General features: G+C 49.8%; 1 protein-coding gene across 5 annotated transcripts in view; it reads left to right on the plus strand.

Annotated features, from left to right (window-relative positions):
* Positions 1-20,741, plus strand: part of Plxna4 (plexin A4) — a 353,319-nt gene that overhangs the window by 239,302 nt on the left and 93,276 nt on the right. For all 5 annotated transcript variants that reach the window (XM_077110456.1, XM_076860344.2, XM_076860325.2 and 2 more), the window contains one exon: positions 18,780-18,880. In XM_077110456.1, coding sequence (XP_076966571.1) covers positions 18,780-18,880 — 101 coding nt within the window. The remainder of the gene's footprint in view (positions 1-18,779; positions 18,881-20,741) is intronic.

Consider the following 20,741-nt stretch of genomic DNA (forward strand, 5'->3'; position numbering starts at 1 on the left):
CAGAGCATCTGGGCTCCCATCCATCAGCCCAGAGCATCATTAATGACCCACAGCCTAACGACGGAGAGGAATACGGGAGCAGGACGCGTGGCAGCCCCAGAGCAGCGAGGCAGGGGAGAGCGTGACTTATTAGCCCACCTCCAGGTGTAACCTTCTTCCCCCCACCAAAGCCAGCACCAAATGATTTATTGATACAGTGAACGGATTTTTATAATTAAAATTGATTTTTTGGTTTTAACCTAGTCTTGCAGGGCCAGGTCAAGTTCAAGGAAGGAAAAGGGAAAATCCAGGGGAAAGAAAAGAAATAGACTCTCAATTTCCCATATATCTTAGATGGTTAAAGCCAGAAGGAACCTCTCATTTTACAGGTGAGAAAATAGCAGCCCTGAAAGGTCGATGTATTTGACCATCTCAAATGGTGAGGTGAGGCTAGCTGTGGAGCTGGATTTGGGTCTCCTGGGATTGAGTGTGCAGGTGATCACAGATCCACAGTGTACTGTCGTGCAGGATGTTCACTGCACAAGAGCACTTCATCAAGGGGATGAGCAGGGGCTGACTTCCGGTCATGTCCTGTGTGCTGTGGCAGGGCTGCAGGCACCAAGAGGCTGTGTTCAGAGGTCCCACCTGGATCTATTTCCTTTAGGAGCCAGCTCTTTGCTGGCCAAGGGCTGCTAGAGCCTCTGGGACTATACCCATCTGACCCTCACCTCATTGTCCAGTGCCTGTCACCTAGATTTCAGCTGGTTAGTGACAGCCCCAGCATGTCTCTCATGCAGGCTGTGAAGATACCCCGGGACTGCAGTGTGTCCAGCCCAGTGTGACTGACTAGGTAGGATCTGTGACACTGAGAGTGGCAGGTGTGAATTTATAGATGGTGCGAGTGTGTTTCGTATTCACCAACACACACACACACACACACCTGGGCACATCTGCAGGCTGTTGTTACAGGCATCACCATGTGTGCACATAAGTTCTTGACCATTCCCTGCAGGGAAGGCGGTGGGGGGCGTGGAGGGAAACCATGCCCACTGCCAAAGTTCACTGAGCAGCCTCCGATACAACGCCTTGCAGGGCAGGGGTCGTACCACTGAGTCCTTCCCTGGTATGAGGACCTTCATACCAGGTCCCTTAGTGAGTGCAGTGACCCGGGATCCTAGTGGCAGCTCTGCCTCTACCTCCCCAATGTCCTCGGGGCACATCATATTAGCCTATATAAGTGAGCCAGTAGGGGGACACGCGAAAATGGGCACAGTCATTGAATAAAACATGGAAGAATGGTTTCTTGCCTCTTTTCCTAATCTACTATTGTTAACAGATTATTTTTTAGAGCAGTTTTAGTTTCACAGCAAATCTGAGCAGAGGGGGTTCCCTTAAAGCCCCCCACAGCCTTCCCCACTTGCTATGGCCCACCAGAATGCCACATTCTCTGCAATCAGGGAGCCACCAGCGCTACGTCACAATCCCCCAGAGTCCACAGTTTCTATGGGGTTCCCTCTCGGTGTCGTGGGCTCTCTGGGTTCGGACGATGTATAGCGACATGGATTCATCATCACGGTACCATACAGGACAGTGTCACCGCCCTCAAAATCGTCTGGGCCCTGCCTATTCATTCGTCTCTTCCCCGTAACCCCTGGCAACCACTGATCTTGCTGCTGTCTCCATAGTTTTGCTTCTGCGGGGTCATATAGTTAGAATCCTGTGCTATGGAGCCTGTTCAAATGCCTTCCTTCACTTAGTGATATGCATCTAAGATCCCTCCCAGTCCTTTCTTGACTTGATAGTCCATCTTCCATTGTCTAGAGGTACCAGCTTCTTGACCCCTTGACCTAACGAAGGATCTGGGTGGCTGCTGAGTGTGCACATTTATGATCAAAGCTGCTGTATGTGAACACCTGTGTGTGATTCCAGTTTGGTTTCCACCTGCCTCGCTGGACCACCACCCACTGCAGGGAGAAGACCCAACAGGTAACAAGAGCTTCAGGGGGTCTAAACCTGGAGACAAGGTACCTTTTACAGCATAGGCCAGGGGTCCAGCCTGTGCCCTGGCCCCTGATGAGGCTCAATGTCGGCATGCTAGTGATGACAGAGGGACCTGGTTAGGGGCTAAGTCACCAAGAAATGTAAGGCCAGCACCGTCCTTTGTTTCTGTAATTATGAGTAGATTACCGTGGCACGGAAGCAACAAATTAGGGCCACAGTACAGATTAGTACTGTTAGTGCTGCACCGAGCGTCCTCGTAAGTCACGACTGATTACAGTTAATGATGTGCCCAATTCTTATTGTTTTCCTTCAAATCAGTATAACCAGAAAGCATGCTGTATAAATAGCTGCAATGAGTGGTTGGATGGGGTGGCCTTCATTTCCCATCCGACTCCAGGATTCTTAGTCTTGAATTGGGCTTGTGCAGCAAACTCACGCTTTCATAGTTTCTCTCTCTCCCTCTCTCCCTCTCCCTCTCTCCCTCTCCCTCTCCCTCTCCCCTCCCCCTCCCCCTCCCCTCCCTCTCCCTCTCCCCCTCCTCTCCCTCTCCCTCTCTCCCTCTCCCTCTCTCCCTCTCCCTCTCTCCCTCTCCCTCTCCCTCTCCCTTTCCCCCTCCTTCTCCCTCTCCCTCCCCCTCCCCCTCCCCTCCCCCTCCCCCTCCCCCTCCCCTCTCCTCTCCTCTCCTTTCCTCCCCTCCCTTGCCATGCCTTTCCTTATGATCTGGACAAGTGGGGGCAGTTTTTCCAAGTGTCCCCAAGTTTCAACTTCAGCATATAGAGTCTCACATGTGAGTGTCACCAAGAGATTGGTCACAGGGGACAAGGAGGAGGACATGGAGAAGAAATGAAAAAAGGCTGCTGGAAGGGCTGAGGCTCTCGGGCAGTGTGCCCTGCTCCTGGGGTCACTGGGGACACAGGACTCTCACTCCTGCCCCTGGCTCTGCTCCCAGAAACAGCCTGACGCCAGTCCCCTCATGACAAATGAGGAGTGAGCGCGGTCCTCCCGGGTGATGTCTGGTTTCTGAGAAGGACAAGAGAGGAAATCAAATGGGGGCTGTGAGGCAGGCAGAGCCACCTTCCCTGCCCTGTGGCGGGTCGCCTGCCACCCTCTGCTGGCATGCAGCCTCCTTGCACTCACGTGGCAGCTGCAGTGTTTCATATCCCCTGGAGGAGCAGGGGACAGAGAATCCTACAGGGACAGGGACACCCTCTTAGGAATTGGCTCAGTCCACCGGAACTAGATGTGAGGACAGGCAGCCCTGCCTGCGTGGGGACCCTTCTCACCAACTTTTCTGCCATAAGAGCCCCTCTTTACCCCTACATCCTGCCTGGTAAAAAACTGGATTTATTAAGGTTCCTGATGGCCAAAGACGTTGTTCAGTGTCCCCGGTTTTTCAGAATGCTTCCTAAGTTTGGGAAGCTGAGCTGTAAAGATCCCGGGTGAATAGCCCAGAAAGCCAGGCTGCACTCTGCACACCGGTTCCTCCATCCGCAGATGCAGGATCCAACACATTTCCCTGCACAGCTGGAAAGATCACTCAATGGGAATGGCCAGGAAGTCCAGCCCAACAGCAGCCCCTTCAAATCTCACCCTGAGCATGCTGGGAACAGTGCGCAGTTCAGCTTCCCTGTGGACTCTGGCTGCTTCATGTCCCCAGACCCTGCTCCTGAGTGCCAAGAAGGGATGTGCATGCACCACCAAGTTCTGGGAAGCAGCTGGCTCAGGACACAGGCCAGCTATGAAGTCTGCTGCCCCAGAGCCAGCAGAACAATTCCAACATTTGTAAAGTCTCATGAAGGCAGGCACACCATTCCCTCCTTGCTCCTGCCAGGGTGACATTGTCTCACACAGCCATTTCCTAGAATCCTGCCCATGTGCAGAAGATAGTGCCTTATTTGGAGAAATTGTCCTGTATATGGAGACACAGCTTGTCAGGGGAACACACCAGCCTAGGAGCGGTTATAAGTGATTTGCAGGGGAATTCTCCAACCACGGTTCTGCCTATGTCAACGTTCATGACGCTGGAGGCCTCTTGCCCCTGCAACTGATTTGGACTGCTTGCCATGAAGGAGCTCTGGTCACGTGTCCCCTGTGAGAGAGGGAGTTCTGCACCATGCCTGGGAGCAGTTGTAGGTCGTGGACAAGATGCCCCATTACAGCCCTGGCCCTGCCACTCACCAGCTGCATGATCTTGGGCAGGTCATTTAACCTCTTCCAACCTGTGTCCTCATCTGTAAATAGAGGCTATCTTCCCTGACCTGGCTACCTGGCCGAGTTGTGGTGGAGGTCACGTGTAATCACGGCTGTGATATTGCTTCATAAATTGCAAAGCTGTGTCCAACCCTCTGGTATTATTACCAAGTCCTTCTCCACCCTGCCTCTGAGCTCAGCAACCTTCTACCTATTAGATCCATGAAACCCCAGGGCAATGACACATCCCCCTTAGATCCCAAGACCTCTGCTCCCTAGAGCTAAGGCCAGTTGTTCCAAACCTAGTCGGTGGTCAGGTCATTCATGGGGAAAGCTGGCGGTGGATGGGTTATGTGGAGTACAGTGCTTTGGGAAAATAGAGATGCTTGGCTCTTAGAAATTCTAACTTTGCTCAGCCTGAGTATCAGCATTATTTAATAGCTCTGTGGTGGATTCTGATGTCCAGATAGATTTGGAGGCTGTCTGCTAGATCCTGGTTCTTTTCCCTCCTCTCTGGTCCATGACAAGTGCCTTACATCATCATGAGGATCCCTGAGAGGTGTCCCACTACTCAGCAAGTGACAGTATGGGAGTTTGCCAGGAGGGTCACATGATGCAAACCAGCCCCCAACGGCCCCCACCCTGGCCCAGGTGGCGCTGGGTTACAGCAGCAGCCCACAGAGGCTGCCTGTCGGAGGAGGAAGCATGTCTGAGAATGAATCCCGCTCGGCATGCTACCTGCCCCGAAGGCTCGCGTCGGGTTTTCCTTGCTGCCTCAGCCTACACCCTACAGGTTTGTTTGCCAACTCAGCAAACGCCCTGCACTTAATCGTGTCTGGAGGCTGCATCCTCGTGTCCCTGTCACAGCGGGGGCTGCTGGACTCTGCCAATGCCACCATGCTGGGACTCGCCGCCTGACCCTGGCCTGCCAGACGTGCGGTGCCAACCCGTGTCCCCACATGCCGACACACAGCATGGCCTGTTGTGCTTGGCTGGGAGCCGAGCTCGATTTTCTGTCCCAGACCCACAGCCAGCATTTGATTATGCCTGTTCACAGAGGTCAGGGGAAACCCAAATAAAGGAAGTCCACAGATGACCTTGGCCTCCTGTCGACTAACAGAACGGCTCCAGCTGTCACCTCGCTGGCCCGGGGGGTGAGGAGCAGTACCGCGTACTCTCTGGGATTCTCTTCCTGCACTATGTGATTTAAAAACTAAGGAAAAGCTCTCCTAAAGTCTGAGGAAGGAAGGGAAAGAGACAGGGACCTGGCTGTGTGACCTATTAATAGGAAGGGGTTCTGCAGAGCTGGGACTGAGAGCGTCACTGAGAGAAGGTGGCTGGGAGGAGAGTGAGTCATGCGGTCCCATCACACCTGTCTTCTCAAGCCACTGAAGCAGTCAGCCAATACAGGGTGCATCTGAATGCCTTTGAAATTGAACTTTGAAGTTGAACTTCTCACTTAGGGGAACATTATCTGCTTCAGGAGAAACAGAGGAAAACATTACGTTAGTCACCTCTGGCTGTCCTGACTGCATGCCAGCTGCCACTGATGTGGTGTGCGTGCGCCAGGGCAGGTGGCGAGGGCTTTAGGTGTATTGCGTTATTTCATGCCTCTTGGAGGCTTGGGGATGGAAAATGCTTGACCAAGCTGAGATGGCCAAGCAAGGATCTCAGATTGCAAAGCCCAGGTGCCAACAGCTACACATCCTGGCTCCCCAGGGCCCCCCTGGCTCCTACCCAGCACAGGGTCATTGAGAGCCATCATCCAACTGGACTCTACACTTCTAGATCCTTCTCCAATTTTGTGCATCTACTGTGCTTCGGTGTGGTTGCTAGAGCAGAGGCCCGAGTGGACAGAGATGGTGTCTGAAGCTGGGTGGTCCCCCAGGCCACCCCATACACGGCCTCAGAGAATAGGTCACAAAAGCCAGAAACAGACACCTTCCTGCCATCACCCGACCCACACACCCCAGGCCAGCAATAATTCCTCACAGAGTCGGGTGTCTAAATATAGTACTGACAGCCACTTCTCATTTCAGAAGGGGGACTGTGTTCCAGGCCTTGGTCTGCCCTGGATCAGATTCCTGAGCTGCCATGATATGTGGAATAGAGGAGATTTCCCCCCTACTCCTCATCAACATTGGCCCTGTCCAATGGGGTCAGCCCCTGGCAGGCGGAGGTGTGTCCTGACAGCTGGTGTGGCACAGTTGAGTCCTTGACTGTCTCCCTGACCTTGTCAGAGACAGGCAGGGATGGATGTCCTTGGCCACGCAAACAGAACTTACCTAGCACCCAACAGGGAAGGATCATGATTACTCCATTAAGCACACAAGGAAACTGAGGCTTGAAAACATAAAGGAACGAACCCAAAGCCAGTGGCTGAGCCAGGGCTTGAACCTAAGGCTGGCTTCAAAAGCCTGTGCTGTCTCCCTCCCGTCAGGCTGGGCATGCTGACCCCTTGCTCACCCATACCACCACTCACATTAATGAGAGAGAGAGAAGTGGCCATGGGTCATGCTGGTGGCTTCGGAGGTTATCATCGCAAGTTGCGGTCATTTCCTTTTTTAGAATTCGAAGTATCTGTTGAGTTGATGTCATCTGACTTTTCTGGGATCAAAAGAACTAGGACAGGGGCAGAGCTGAGCATCCCTATTATGCAGACAGATGAAGTTGCCAAGATGGGCAGGAAATTGGGGGAAACCCTGGGATGAGACTTCTGGAGGCTTTGCTAGTCTTAAGATAGTTAATCGTGATGGAATCCTCTCTAGGAAGGATGATATAGATCCATTTAGGTCTGAAAACTGGGGTTCCGAGAGGTAAGGACACCTGTCCAAGGTCTGACTGCAAGTTAGGGACAGGTCTCAGGACCCCTAGCCCAGTGATGCTCCACACGCTGACTCCTTTAGTGGAAGCTAAACTGATCCAAACACAGTGTGTGCTGGAGTCTGCCCACATAGACACAGGATCACAGACCCAGGTGCCCTGGTCCTGGCTCAGTAACTTCTGTAGGGGAGGATGAGAGTCCTCTATATGGTGGGTGGGCGTGGCATTGTTTACCTGTGGGGGGTCTTTGGGGTTGACAGGTAACCATTTGATAACTACAGTGTCAAATAATAATTCCCCAAGCAATATGAGCTAGTTAACTTTTGCAAGAAAAAAAAAATCTGGCAACAAGGTGCACTTCCAGGGTGCACTTCCAGGGTACCCCCGGTCACAAAGTGACCAGGAAGGAGAAACCAGCCAGCCATGAACCCTTTTCATAGTTCTTGAATGTTAGAAATCTTGTGGATGTTTTTAAAAAAATAAAGCATTGACCCTAAAATAAATTTTGAACTGAGTAGTTAAATAAATTGGTTTAAAAGACAAAAGGTCAAAGCATCTTGCAAAAATTATTTTAATTTCCCAAGTTAAAAAATGTTCTAAATTATATCCTGTCTGTGAAAAATTCAACTTCCCCAGAGTCAACCACTGCTAACAGTTTTACTATCTATCTAGAAGTTATTCTTTGCCCGAAAATATGTCTCTGCATATATGAATATGTGCTACACAGCTGTCTTTAAAAAATGAAATTGAGCCTTAATATGCTTTTTCTGAAACATGCTCATGTCAGTAGATACAGACCAGTATTTTCTCAGAGTAGGGACATGCCACCATTTATTTTACCAATCCCTTGTGTGTGGACACCTAGGTTATTTCCAAATAGTTGTTAGCACATACAAATATACAATGAATATCCACAGCCCTGCATCTGTGCCCAGATGCTGCTCTTTCTGTAGGAAAGACTTCAAGAGGGAGATGTGCTGGTCATATGTGTTTTAGTAATAACTGCCAAATTACTCCTCAAAAAGTTCATACCTATGTAAAGCCAGGCCTTTTAGAACACTGTGAGTGTAACCCCTGATTCTGAAGAATGGCTAGAAAATGCCTTCAAAGCAGACTCTTTTCATGAAGAGCACACATTTTACCTGTAGGAGCAAAAGTGACCTAGACGCAGATGACCCTGCCTCTCTACCCCTCACAGCAGGCTGAGCCCCACACTCACAGGGGAGCCCATGTGTGTGTTGGAGAGTGAGGCAGGTACCTTGAGGCAGGGAAAGAGGGGAAGGGAGGTGGACTTAAGCCTCTCGGGGATCCCTGTGGTCTCTGTGACCTCCTTCTAAAGCACCTCTTTTCCTGAGAGGGTCCTTGTATTGACAGAACCTAGACGGTTCTTCCCTGAGGGGTATCAGTTTTTAATGCCTCTGGGCAATGTGACATCTCCCTAGGTCAAATTCCTTTTGGAAGGAAGACATATGTCTCCTATCCAAAAGAGCTGCATGTCCAGACTGGATGTCTGCACGGAAAGGTGTGTGCATCTGCAGATACCTGCCCATCGCCTGCAATGCACAGGAGGGTGCAAGCACCATCACTCTGACCAGACGTGTGTCTGGCACAAGCCCTCAGCCGCTGCACGCTCGCTCACGTCGATGGGCCATTTGCACGCTACTCTTTGGTTTGAGTAGACAGACCACTGCTGGGGCCACTGGTCAACAGTGCCCTTGACAGAGGAAGTCCTAGGGAAGGAGAGAGGCTGGGTGGAGAAGGAGCGCCTGCCCCGCCTGCCCTGCTTCCCACAAAGAGCCGGAGCCAGCCTGCCAGAGGGCTTGGCATATGCCTGGGGACCAGCTTGGCTCAGCTGCCTGCTGGGCCTGGAGTTAGGTGTCAAAGTGCCAGTCCCTCCCCCGCCCTCTCCTTCTTGGCTACTGGAACAAAGGCACCCGTTGAGCAGCCGGAGCTTGGGAAACTCACACCAGCAGGTCCCCAGTCCCTGCTCAGATGGGGACATTGTCTTTGTCAGTGTCACTGGGTGAAAGATGGCTGGAGCAGGAGCAACACTTTGATCCCCAGGACAAAGGCTCCTCGCACCTGCCGGGTTTGGGGTGGGTAGGGATATTGCATCCCTCACTTGTGTGTGGGTCCCTGAGTCTGCCTCTTCCTTCAGCCTTGACCTTAAGATTAGGTCAAGAACAGGCATCTTGGCCAGCAGTCATATGGAGGGATTTGGTGTCAAAAGAATTGTGCTGGTAGCCGTGTGGCCTTGGACAAATCCCTGCAGCCACAGAGAAACCGGGGATTAGAGCTATATTTGTCTCCAAGGTCCCTTACAGCATGTTAACTCTGTAAGTGCCACAGCACTCCGCACCCTAGATTCTGCTTTCCTTGATGCTGTCGGAATGCTCTCTGGGCAGGACAGGAGCATGGCTGCCTGTCTTCTCCATCAGGTGCATTGATGGGCTGACCCAGGAACACGAGCACCTTGCAATACCACAACCCCGGAGGCAGGTCTCCTGAACCTGCTGTGGGACACGAGCCTGATAGTCCAGAGACCTCCACGCCATGAGATGAACTTGTGGCAATGATCCAGAGGTGATAGGTTTTCTAGTAGAACCAAGATTACCAAATCGGTTGTCCCCAGACCCAGCTCAGCTGGGAACATTGTCAGTGTCAAAGAAAATGAGATTTTTCAGGGGCTGGGGCTGGGGTTGTGACTCAGCAGTAGAGCGCTCGAGCACTCGCCTTGCACATACAAGGCCCTGGGTTCCATCCTATCAGCATGAGATAAAAGTGAATAAATAAAATAAAGGTATTGTGTCCAACTAAAACTAAAAAATAAATATAAAGAAAAGAAAATGAGATTTTTAGACTATATAGGAGCTTTCGGGGACCAGCTTCATTCATTCATTCATACAGGCAAGCGGGCCTTCACTCACATGCCTATTAATTCTCATTTATTGTGCCTGAGCTGTGGGGGAGGGGAGACGGCTCCTCTCTGTGCCAGGTGCTGGGACAATAGATGAAGACTTGTTGTCGGCATTACACCAACATGTTCCTCTGTGCCATGGCGATTAATCTTTCAAGACAAACCCCAGGATGCACAGAGGAGGGAATGGAGGCTCCTGAGGTTAAGGAAATGGCCCAAGTCACACGGGAAGTGGCCGGTGCAGATTCAAACCCAGGTTTGTCTTGTCCCAGATTCCTGCTTCTCACCAGTCACTGAGAGAAGGCGATTTCAAACTCTCCTTTCCTCCCCAACCACATTTGAAGGAGTGAGGGAGTCTCTCTGAGGTGCATGGAGAGCACTGTGGGTCTTTCTCCAGGGCCCCCCACTTGGTGCTGGGATTCTTTGCCCATTAGAGGGGCCCCTCAGTCAAACTTTCCTGATTTTACAATAAGCCACCTGCAGTGCCATGGAATTTTCACCCCAAGACTCTGGGTTCAGTGGCGGGATCAGAGGTTTCTCCGGTTCCCAGGGCTTCAAGCAGGGAGCCCGTGGTATCTAACAGGTCTGACTGTGGACAGAAGCCCCAGCTTCATTTCAATTTCCACCTTCACCGCCACCCTGCTGCGTGACCTTGAGCAAGCTGCTCAGCCTCTCTGGGCCATGGCTTTCCCATCTGTGTAGCAGGGAGGAGTCTCATTCTCTCTCATGGTGAGGGGTCTGGCTAATAAGGAGCGTGCCACTGCACCGTGGCCCACACAGGGAGGCGCAAGGATCGAGTGATTTCTGGAGGCTGCAGAATTCTCGCCCAGCTTCTCAGCTACCGCCGTTTGCTAATGAGAAGCAGCATATGTTGATGATTCCGGCGTCGGCACTAGCTCCTTGGCTGTCCGAGTTCCCGGAGCAAACTGGCTTCCTATTAGGCATTTATACTTATTAATAGCAGCAAATTGCAGCTCTCCGCAACATCTGCTACTTTTCGTTTGCAGAAAGCTTCCCAGACCATTTGTATGAGTAGTAGTTTGTGACCGAGTCTCTGAGGCAGAGCAGGAGTGGGTCTCCTATCTGAAAATAATCAACCGAGATCTAATGACAGGGAGGGATCCGTCTAAGGTCACCTGTTTATTCAGAATAGTCCAGAGCTGGGGACCTCCTCCCCCAGGCCTCATGCTCTGGGAATACTGTCCTTGCTGTCCTAAGTATGGACAACCCTGATCTGAGGACTCCTACCTGCAGACACCTGGGGACAATGGTGACAGACAGGACTGATATCCTTGATTCTGTGTGTCAGCCTCTCAAGTGCAGTTCCTGCCAGATTACCCCATGGCACATGCACAAGCAGAGGGATTGCAAAGCTCATAGCAAACCATTCTCAAGGAATTCTCACCGCTACTAAGTAGACAAAGTCTTTTCCCCACACTGGGGCAGCCACGAGGTCAGTCCAGGGGTCCAGGAGCATCTCCGCTCCGACCTCAGAGTCTGTGCGTTGATCCCCACTGCAAGTTTCCCTCCCTGCTCTGTATTCTCTGTCCAGAGTCTTCTCTGGTACTATGCTCTGGGGCTGGACCTTGCAGAGATCTACTGGTCCACAGAGAACTAAGAGAACATGGCCAGCATGGGAGGACCCAAGAAGATGCACTCGTCCTGCTGGATCCAGCATGTAACCATCTCCGAACACACATCTGCCCCCTCCGACCTCAGAGTCTGTGCGTGGATCCCCACTGCAGGTTTCCCTCTCCTGCTCTTGACCTCTTCCCCTCCACCTCTTTGCACAGGTGCTGCCACTCTCTGCCCAGCCCCTGTGGATCAGCGATTGCACAGTAACCTGCCTAATAAACCAGCCCCAAGTTCATAGCAAATGCAGCATCCATTCTGGTACCCATGGCTTGGCAGAGCAATCACAAGGCTACTCTTTCAGCCAACCTCAGCTGGACAGTTGTGCTTCCGGCTGCTGCCCGGTCTGGATTTGTCCCCTGGCTGTGGGCAGGGCTCAGGTCTTACTCCCGGTGGGTTCATCTGGGGCTCATCTGAGGAAGCAGAGGAAGCCCTGCTCTGGCAATGACAGAAGCACAAGAAGGCAAAGACTGGCACAGACGCACACCTCGAGCCTGTACTGGCCTGTGCTTGCTACCATCCCATTGGCTAAATCAAGACTTGGGCCACACCCAGGGGCCAGGATAGGGAACTGTGCTCCACCCTCCCCTTCATCTCGAGGCCATAGTGTAACAGGCCATGTTAGGAATGAAGGCTTGGGAGTCGTAACCCAACTTGCCACACCTGTGAGCAGCCTCCTGGTCTCGGCCTCTCTTGCCAGTTGGCCACCCTCAGAGAAAAGAGGCTGTGAGTGGAGGGATTCCAGGTGTCTGGAGTGACTTGGGATAGACAGCTTCCTGAGCAACTATTATGCCACCAGTGTCCACCCTGGCTGGGAGAGACCCTCTGAAATCCTCGCAAGGTCCCTGGTCGGCACAAATGAGGCCTGAAGAGGAACCAGAGGCCAACAAAGGAAAGGAAGGCCCGCAGAGAGGCTGTGAGGCCTCCTTGAGGCTGGGCCGCTAAGCTGCTTGCGTGCTTCCCAGGAGGGGCCTAACTTTTCCCAACTCTGCTTCCCTGACTCGGGAACAGGAGACAGGAGGATTAAGCACGGAGGAGAGCACCAGGTGCCACATCTGTGCAGCCTGACAGCTCCCCAGCCTCCTCTTGGAGTGTCTTAATGGGTTGTCTTGCCTCTCTTTTCCTCTCTTTTTTGACAATTTTGAAGGAAATTGGGTACTTAAGAAGCCTTTTGGACATTTAAATTAACTCCAACCATCAGGCTCAGTGTAGCCACTGTGGCATCAGCATCCAATTATAAGAGCAGAGATGGAGTAATAACTCACGTTTTGACCAGGATGTCAAATGCTTAAACAAATGAGAGATACACACCGAGGCTGTGCGTGGCGTCGGTGGAACCGTTCTGGATGTAATCAGCAGAGCAGCAGGCACCCTTTGGAACGGGAACAGCAACAGGCAGAGTGGGACCCAATTGCCAGAGGAGAGCATCTTGCGAAATGTCAGGGAAACCCGGCGAGGGCTGGGCAGCAGGGGGCCAGGCCTCATGGGAACCATGACAATTTCTCCAGCTGCCAGGAACACACCCAGGCTCCAGGCCTTCCATGCCGTGGCTCTGTCTGTCAGATGCAGAAACCTGTAAGACCAAGGCCGGGAGTTGAAATCCTGTGTGGGGCCCCTTTTACTTTTCTGTCCTAAGCCACTGTCTTGTTCATTCAGACCGGATGAGTGAGAGAGAGGATAGGCACGCTGCTCTGCTGATGATCCTATTTACAAAAGTATACGATGACTCTGTTTACCATAGTTCAAAACCAGGACAAACTGCACTGTATTGCCGAAGGAAGTTTACCTTAGTCGCAAAGGATACAGAAAACCAATATGAGTCCCAAAGACGTCATCCGAGAGAAAGAGAAGGGGTTTGGGGAAGGGCTCACAGGTAATCCCTAGTCACAACTGGGAATCAAAGCCAGATAAGTTTCTAACTCAGGGACTATTGGAATTTTGAGCCCCATCCTGCTGTGTTTCTTGGAGGAAGCAGGAGGGAAGGAAAGGTTTTCAGTAGAACAAAGCTGTGGTATTATTTTTCCAGATCAGGAAATGGATGTTCAGAGCTTGAGAAGGACCGAGTCTTACATAATCATATGCAATAGGAGACATTCGTCCCCAAATCTTTTGTCCACTGGAGATTAAATTGAAAAGCATAGCGATGCCTACCTTTTCACGAAAGGATCTCAGAATATTTTATAAACATGAATATATTAGTCTACCAACAGAAAGCTGCTTCCCCTTGACCCAGGGAGTCGGGCAGAGAACAGGTGTTTTCCTATCTAGTCTGCCCTCTGCCATGCTGAAGATGAGATCACTTGCCACAGCCCTTTCAAAAGGTCAAAAGGTCGCTATTTTAATTTTTTTATGGTGGGTGAAATATACATAACATGAAACTGACCGTGTTAACTGTTTCTGAGCTCCGTGGCATTGCAGACATTCCCAGTGCCATGCAGGCATCACTGCTGTGTATCTCCTGACATTTCTTCTTTCCAAAATGAAACTCCGTACCCACTGGACAGGAACTGTCTCCTCCCTCCCTGCAGCCCCATTTTCCTTCCATGAATCTGGCTACTCTAAGGACCTCGATAAGTTGAGCCATCTATTTGTCCTCTTGTGTTTGACTGATTTCACTTAGCATTATGCCTTCAAGGTTCATATAGAATTTCCTTCCATTTTAAGGCTGGATAATATTCGACTTCTATGTACACTACGTTATCATTATCCATTCTTCTGTTGATGGGCACTTGGCTTGCTTCTACCTTTTGGCTACTGTGAATAATTCTGCTGTGAACTTGGCTATGCAGACATGCCTGTGAAGCCTGCTTTTGGTTCAGAGTATGTACCTGGAGGTGAAATTGCTGCCATATTGCTTGATGGATTTTTGCACAAAATTGGGACAATGTTCTAAGACAACTATGTATGACCCCAGGGACCACATTCTCCCCTAGTACAGTGGAGGCACACATGGAAGCTCCAAGAGGTAGTAGGGCTCCCATCTCTGGAAGTATTGAGGGTGATATTGTAGCCACATCAATCAACACCTCTCCTGGAGTCCAATGACCAGGGGACGGACCTCAATCTTTTGTGGTCTCTGAAACCATCTATCATCGTGATAGCTCAGGTCACATCGATATGTGATTTATTCTCCAAAACAGAAGTCTGCCACCACCTACCCCGCCATGACTTTGTTTTTTCGCCTCTTCCTGTTGTCTGAATTCCCTCACTCCGTTAATTAGCATGCCTAGCACTGAAGCTGAAGACTTTAATCAGCGTGGGGTGCTTTTAATTAATCGTGTGGCTCTGCATCTGGAGTGGTTTGTGTTCCAGGGTCAGGAGAGAAGCTGAGGTGGGGGATGGAGTGATGGTGTGGGTGGAGAGTCCAGGTATTTAGGGAGAGTGAGTCATAGGGGCGTGGTGGCCAAGAAGCCACATAGAAAAGTTTGAAAGGTAACCAGGGACATTAGAGTACACATTTGTAGAAGACAAGTGACTCAACCAAATCCAGTTTTCAAAAGTGATTTAAAGGGTCAGGAAAGTCTCTGATGCTTTCCAAAATTCCCCAAAGAGGGAAGGGAGCAAAGCCATATGTTGATTGGGAGAGGTCTGGCCAGTGTGAAAGAGCTGGGTCATGCTCAAGAGCTCTGCCTGGTCATGGACTTTGGGATCTCCCTGGTCCTTCCCTTCCTTGGGGACATGCTGGAAAAGGGAGAGAGGTGACCTAATTCTCACATTGTGATGGCTGTCCCCCTTGATCTGTCAGAATTCCTGTTGGCTCCTTGGGTTTAGCATCCATGCATTTGAAAAATTGGAGAAAACCCAGATCAAGTTCAGAAGAGAGTGATAAAAAATGATGGGATGCATAGATAGAAAGATCTTTCAAGGGAAGTTTAATGAAAGTTGGGTTGTTTACCTCCAAGAAGAGAAAGCTCTAGATGCCCAAGTGAGTCATCAGCGGCACAGTGTCTTGAGAATGCCACAATAATGAAATCATTATTGTAATTGTCCATGGAAACTAAACCAGGGAGAAAGGATGGCAGTGGGCAAGATTTTTGTCTGGGCATTAAAAAGGAGAAAGAATGTCAGCACTGAAAGGCTGTTTAGAACTGACCCATGCAGTCCCTCATTTCCAGATGATTGAAAAGAGGCCCAGAGAAAGACTTGCTCAATTTCACCTGGGGATCTGGGGACAAAGCAATGGCTAGACTCTGAATGTCATAATGACTACCCAGGACTCGTACCCCTGTTGCACATAGAAGAATCTAGATGAAATCAAAGAACAACCATATGACTGTCGTAGGAACAAGTGAATTACTGAATGAGTCCAGGGAGCTCAGATAAGTCCAGGGTTCATCTGAAGAGTGACACAATGAATGGTTTCAGGGAAGATGTCATCATTCAAGGAGGAGATGACAGGATCAAGGTACTCAAAAAGCAAGTCTTCGGGTCTGTTCAGCTCACAGCAAAGCTCATGAGCCCAGGAGGACTCTGAGCAGTTCTCTGTGATGTGACAGGGAGGTAATGTGGCCCTGATGTCAAAGAGAGCATGGCTCATAAGCTGGGAGTCATCTGTGCTTTGGAAAACCCTGTGAATTATGGAGGATTTTATATCCATGTTTGAGGATGATCATCATAAGACTCAGAGACAACAAGATCTCATTGCTGGTAAACAGCAAAACCAGGCTTTCCGTCTTGTTCTACAGACTTCTATGCTCTTTCCATCCAAAACCAAAAAAAAAAAAAAAAAGATTCCTGTTTAAAATCATGAGAGGAAGGATTTTATGATTCCAGGGTATTGACATTATTAAACACCAGTTGCAAGCTATTTTTAGGTTGCAAATGTTCTTAAGAATATCAGATTCACCAAACAGCTGGCTCTTTACTTAAAAGTGGCACACCCTGGAATCCCAGGGCACATTCCCTCCAAGACAGATGATAGAACATGTCAATAGGAGAAACTGGGGAGGATGTTAATTAAATTTAGACCAAGAAAATGCTTTTGATGGAACAAGCCATGATTTTCTCTTTAATCTCATGCAAAATATGGAGAGCCAGGCCAGCGGCTGAGCAGACGACGGCGCTGTGGCTTGCATGGTTTTCAGCTTTCCCCATCTATGGTCCCTCTTCTTGTTTTTCCCCTCTGGGTAGCATGTTTTGAAAGATTCTGTCTACTAAACAAACTGCATTTATTATGGAATATTTCCTATTTTTAGTATGGGACACATATGATGAGCATGTATAAAAACATAAAACAGCAACAAGCAACATTCAACAAGCAACAGCAACATTTGTCTCTTGGAAATAGAATAGTTTGGGGGCCTCATTCCCACTCTTGAATTCCCAGGGGTCCAGATCCTCTGGGCCGTGCTGACATGATGGTGCTCATTTCAGGAGCTGGGGGAGAAATTGAAGAGGCAACGGGAACAGGGGAACTTCCTGGCTGCATGCAGAGCCCGTGGGATAATTCCTAAGGAATCAATGGTCAAGGTTACTTATGAAGATAGCAAGGTCAGGTGTAGGCAGAGACTGCGCATGGTCCATGCAGATCACAGGAGCAGTCATAAGTAGATGGAAAGATAAAATTCAAAATATACAAAAAAAAAAAAAAAAAAACCAGGAAAGGGCCTTCAGGGCCAAGGGCAAAGCTGTAACAACCAGAGGGGGTGCTAAAAGGTAATTTGGAAGAAGTGAAAATGCAGGATGGTCATTAGGAAAGATCAATGTGTATTTTGGAGAACAAAGAAATGTAAAGGGAATAAGGAAATTAAAGGAAAAGAGATCGTGTGGGACTTGGAATTAATTATTAATTAATTCCACAAGAGAGTCTCGAGACTAATTGAGCAGGCTCTGGTGCCAGTTTGCCTGCGTGTGAGTTACAAGTGGCCCCTGCCAAGAGCACGTAATTTTACAGAGGCGGATGCCTATGAAACAGCAGGGTAAACACAGCCTCCGTGTTCACTCCCGAGCAGAGAGGGCTCAGCCAGGTCAGCAGCACGCCTTACAGTTTTCTCTGTTCATTGTCCCATGGCTAGGAACTACAAATGACAGCCACAGTACACGGTCCTAGCTCATGCTGAAAGAGGAGCAGGGGACCGTCCCCTGAGATGATGATGATAGATAGATAGATAGATAGATAGATAGATAGATAGATCCCAAATAGAAAATGATGATTTAAAAAAAAAGAGAGAGAAAATTTTTACAAATAAAAATTAGAAAAAAATTGGAGAATAAAGAGCAAGGCTCTAAAAACAAAACTCATTTAAAGACACACAAGGGCAAAATTATACTGGGGGAAAAAAATGACATTCAAAGGATAGTTGAGAGCACCCAGGAAATGGAAGCATTCAGACTAAGCAAAAAATGTTACGCAGAATATTTTACATTAAAAAGATGCTGGTGACGGGCTGGGGATGTGGCTCAAGCAGTAACACACTCGCCTGGCATGGGCGGGGTGCTGGGTTCGATCCTCAGCACCACATAAAATAAAGATGTTGTGTCCACTGAAAAATAAATATTAAAAAATTCTCTCTCTCTTCTCTCTCTCTCTCTTAAAAAAAAAAAAAGCTGCTGGTGAAAGCTAATGTAATGATTTTATAGGGGTGTGAGCGGGAGGAGGAAGAGCAGCTGTTGAAAGCTCCATACTGAAAACCTTGCAGACCATTCGGCCAACAGTGTGGGAAAGAAAGAGTGGGCCAGGAATAGCCACAGCGTGCAGGGGGCTGGAGGGGGCGCTGTTAAAAGGCCAGGAGAAAGAGAGGCCGAACCTGGTCTGGGTAAGTTGCTCTCTGGAACTAGAAAATACTGAGACCTGCAGGAGGGGCTGGAAAGAGAGTGTTTCCTTACACTCTGTCAAACGTGAAGCAAACGATGGAGAAATAAACATTTAGGTTTATCACACTGATGGAAGCAAATATGTGACAGATTGAATGTTCACAGAGATTTCCGTTTGTTGTTTCACTAGTAGGAAAATTAAATATACATTACGTAAGTATCTGTTATGTCAATTTGTTGTGAACTCTGTGGAGTCTGTATTCCTCGAGACGTTTAAGACCAGGGTACGTGGTTGTCTCCTGGATACCATATGACACCTGATCCAACAGGATCACTCAGAATCCCTTTGTTTCTGGGTCTCTAGGCACCTTTATGGTCCTACAGCGTTTTAGCTAATGCAGTGATGTTAGAATAGCATCCCTTCTCGTGGACCACTGGACGTTCTGCACATCTTGACCACTTTCTCCCTGTCGTGCTGTCCTAGCTCACCAGAGTTCCTGTGGAGTCCTGCGGTCAGTATCGGAGCTGCGGGGATTGTCTTGGCTCCGGTGATCCCCACTGCGGCTGGTGTGTGCTCCACAACACGTGAGTACTGCAGCCCCTTCCTCCTGCCTCCCACTTCCTTCCAGGCATTTCCTTCCTCCTCCTCTTCTCCATCATCACGCTCTTTTCTTTCTTGCATGCTTTGCAAACTTTATCTCCCTTTATTTGTTCTTTTCTGGCTTCACTTAAAATTCTCCGATTCTCGTAAGAACTATATAGAAACGGCGGTATGGGGTGATGACAGGTCGGGCTATGAATGGCACACTGGGTAACTGCACTCTGGAGGGCCAGAGGACGGGAGGTTCCTGGACTTCCCTGAATGATCTGTCTGGAGACTGACTTCCCAGGACTGAATCCCAGGACAAAGGCATGGGGCTATTTTCCTCAAGTTCACAAGGACCACCAGGTCCTGTGCAGGGTAGATGGTGTCTGTTAGGTGGTTCTGCATCTACTCAACATGATCTTGATATCTTCACAGAATTTTCTGGCACTTGAGCGAGTTGTTCAAGTTTTAGCACCTGAGGACCCTTTCTCTGCTGTCGTAACATCCCTTAACTGGCTGGCGATGCACTTGGACTGCAGTCATTGGGCCGCTGAAGCCTGGCCCTAGTGCTGCCACCTACCCTAGTGCCTCCTTTTGTATTTTATTTTTTTAAACGAATTTAGGATTGGGTGAGTTAGGCCTCACTAGCCACATTGAAATCATGCACAACTGTTTTATTTTATTTTAGTTATTTGTGGTGCTGGGGATGGAACCCAGGGCCTGTGCATGCCAGGCAAGCCCCCCACCGCCGAGCTGCACCCCCCAGCCCCTAGGTGCTTCCTTTTGTTTTGGCTCCAATTCTAGAGGAGAGGAGGCAATAATATTATAGGTGGGACGTACCATACACAGAACTAGCAGAGACAGAGAGCTGGAGGTGTTTCTGGGGACCAGACCCTTGACATCACTACCTAGAGAAACAGCCGTGTCTGGACACCCCCCCAACAGCGATTGGCCCCAGTCCAGCTGTTGTTGCTTTAGATCAAAACCAAAATTTCACATTTTCTAAGTGAAGGAGAAGACTTTAGTCTTCCCACTGACACTGGAACTGTAGGTAACCAGTGACATTTACTGGTCACCGTGAAAAAGTGAGGAATCTCCCCACTTTGTCATATCCATCTGCCTTAAGGAGGAACACCCCCTTAAATTCTGAAAGTTAGAAATACACTCCCAGATTCTAACACGTTCTCTAAGGGAACAGACACCTTCCCCACCTCTGAGTGCCAGTCTCAGGCACAGCTAGGCCTTGTGTTCCGTGAGGAAAGGTCTGAAATCCCTTAGGTGTGTTGTGTTGGAAAACCATGGAGACCACTGAGCTACCCTGAGGCCTACGGAAGTCAGAGACAGACCAAGGGCTGCAGGCAGGGTACTCCAAGGCTACCTGGTAACAGAGGGGGGCAGTCTGGGAGTGACCCACTGAAAGAGGCTGGCAAGACTGCCCTCAGTATGCAGGTGGGCTCCGACCCACCCAGGAGAGCTCCTTAGATGCACTTTCCAAGGGGCAGGCAGAGTATTTTCTTCATTCCACACAGGGAGGCTTCTGGGGAATGGCTTGGGTTCCAACCCATTGCTTTACTGAGGGGCTTGAAGCCACCTGGCTTTTGAGGTGGATCAGCTGCTCCCCACATGGGACAGGCACCAGTCAAAGGCATTCCTCAGAACAGGCCCCTCTTTAATACTGCAGGCCCACGGGACCCAAAGGCAGGTTCCATGTCAGTGTCTGCCACGATGCTGCCCCAGCCCACATGGCACTGGACCCAAAGAGCACTACATGCTCGTAGGCTCTGAGAAAGTGGCAGAGAGACTACAAATACTCCACCTCCCATCCCGGCAACCAAGAGTGAGAGGAGAAGGAACCAGACA

This window comes from Callospermophilus lateralis, chromosome 1 (genome assembly GCF_048772815.1).
Source record: "Callospermophilus lateralis isolate mCalLat2 chromosome 1, mCalLat2.hap1, whole genome shotgun sequence".
Classification (NCBI taxonomy): domain Eukaryota; kingdom Metazoa; phylum Chordata; class Mammalia; order Rodentia; family Sciuridae; genus Callospermophilus; species Callospermophilus lateralis.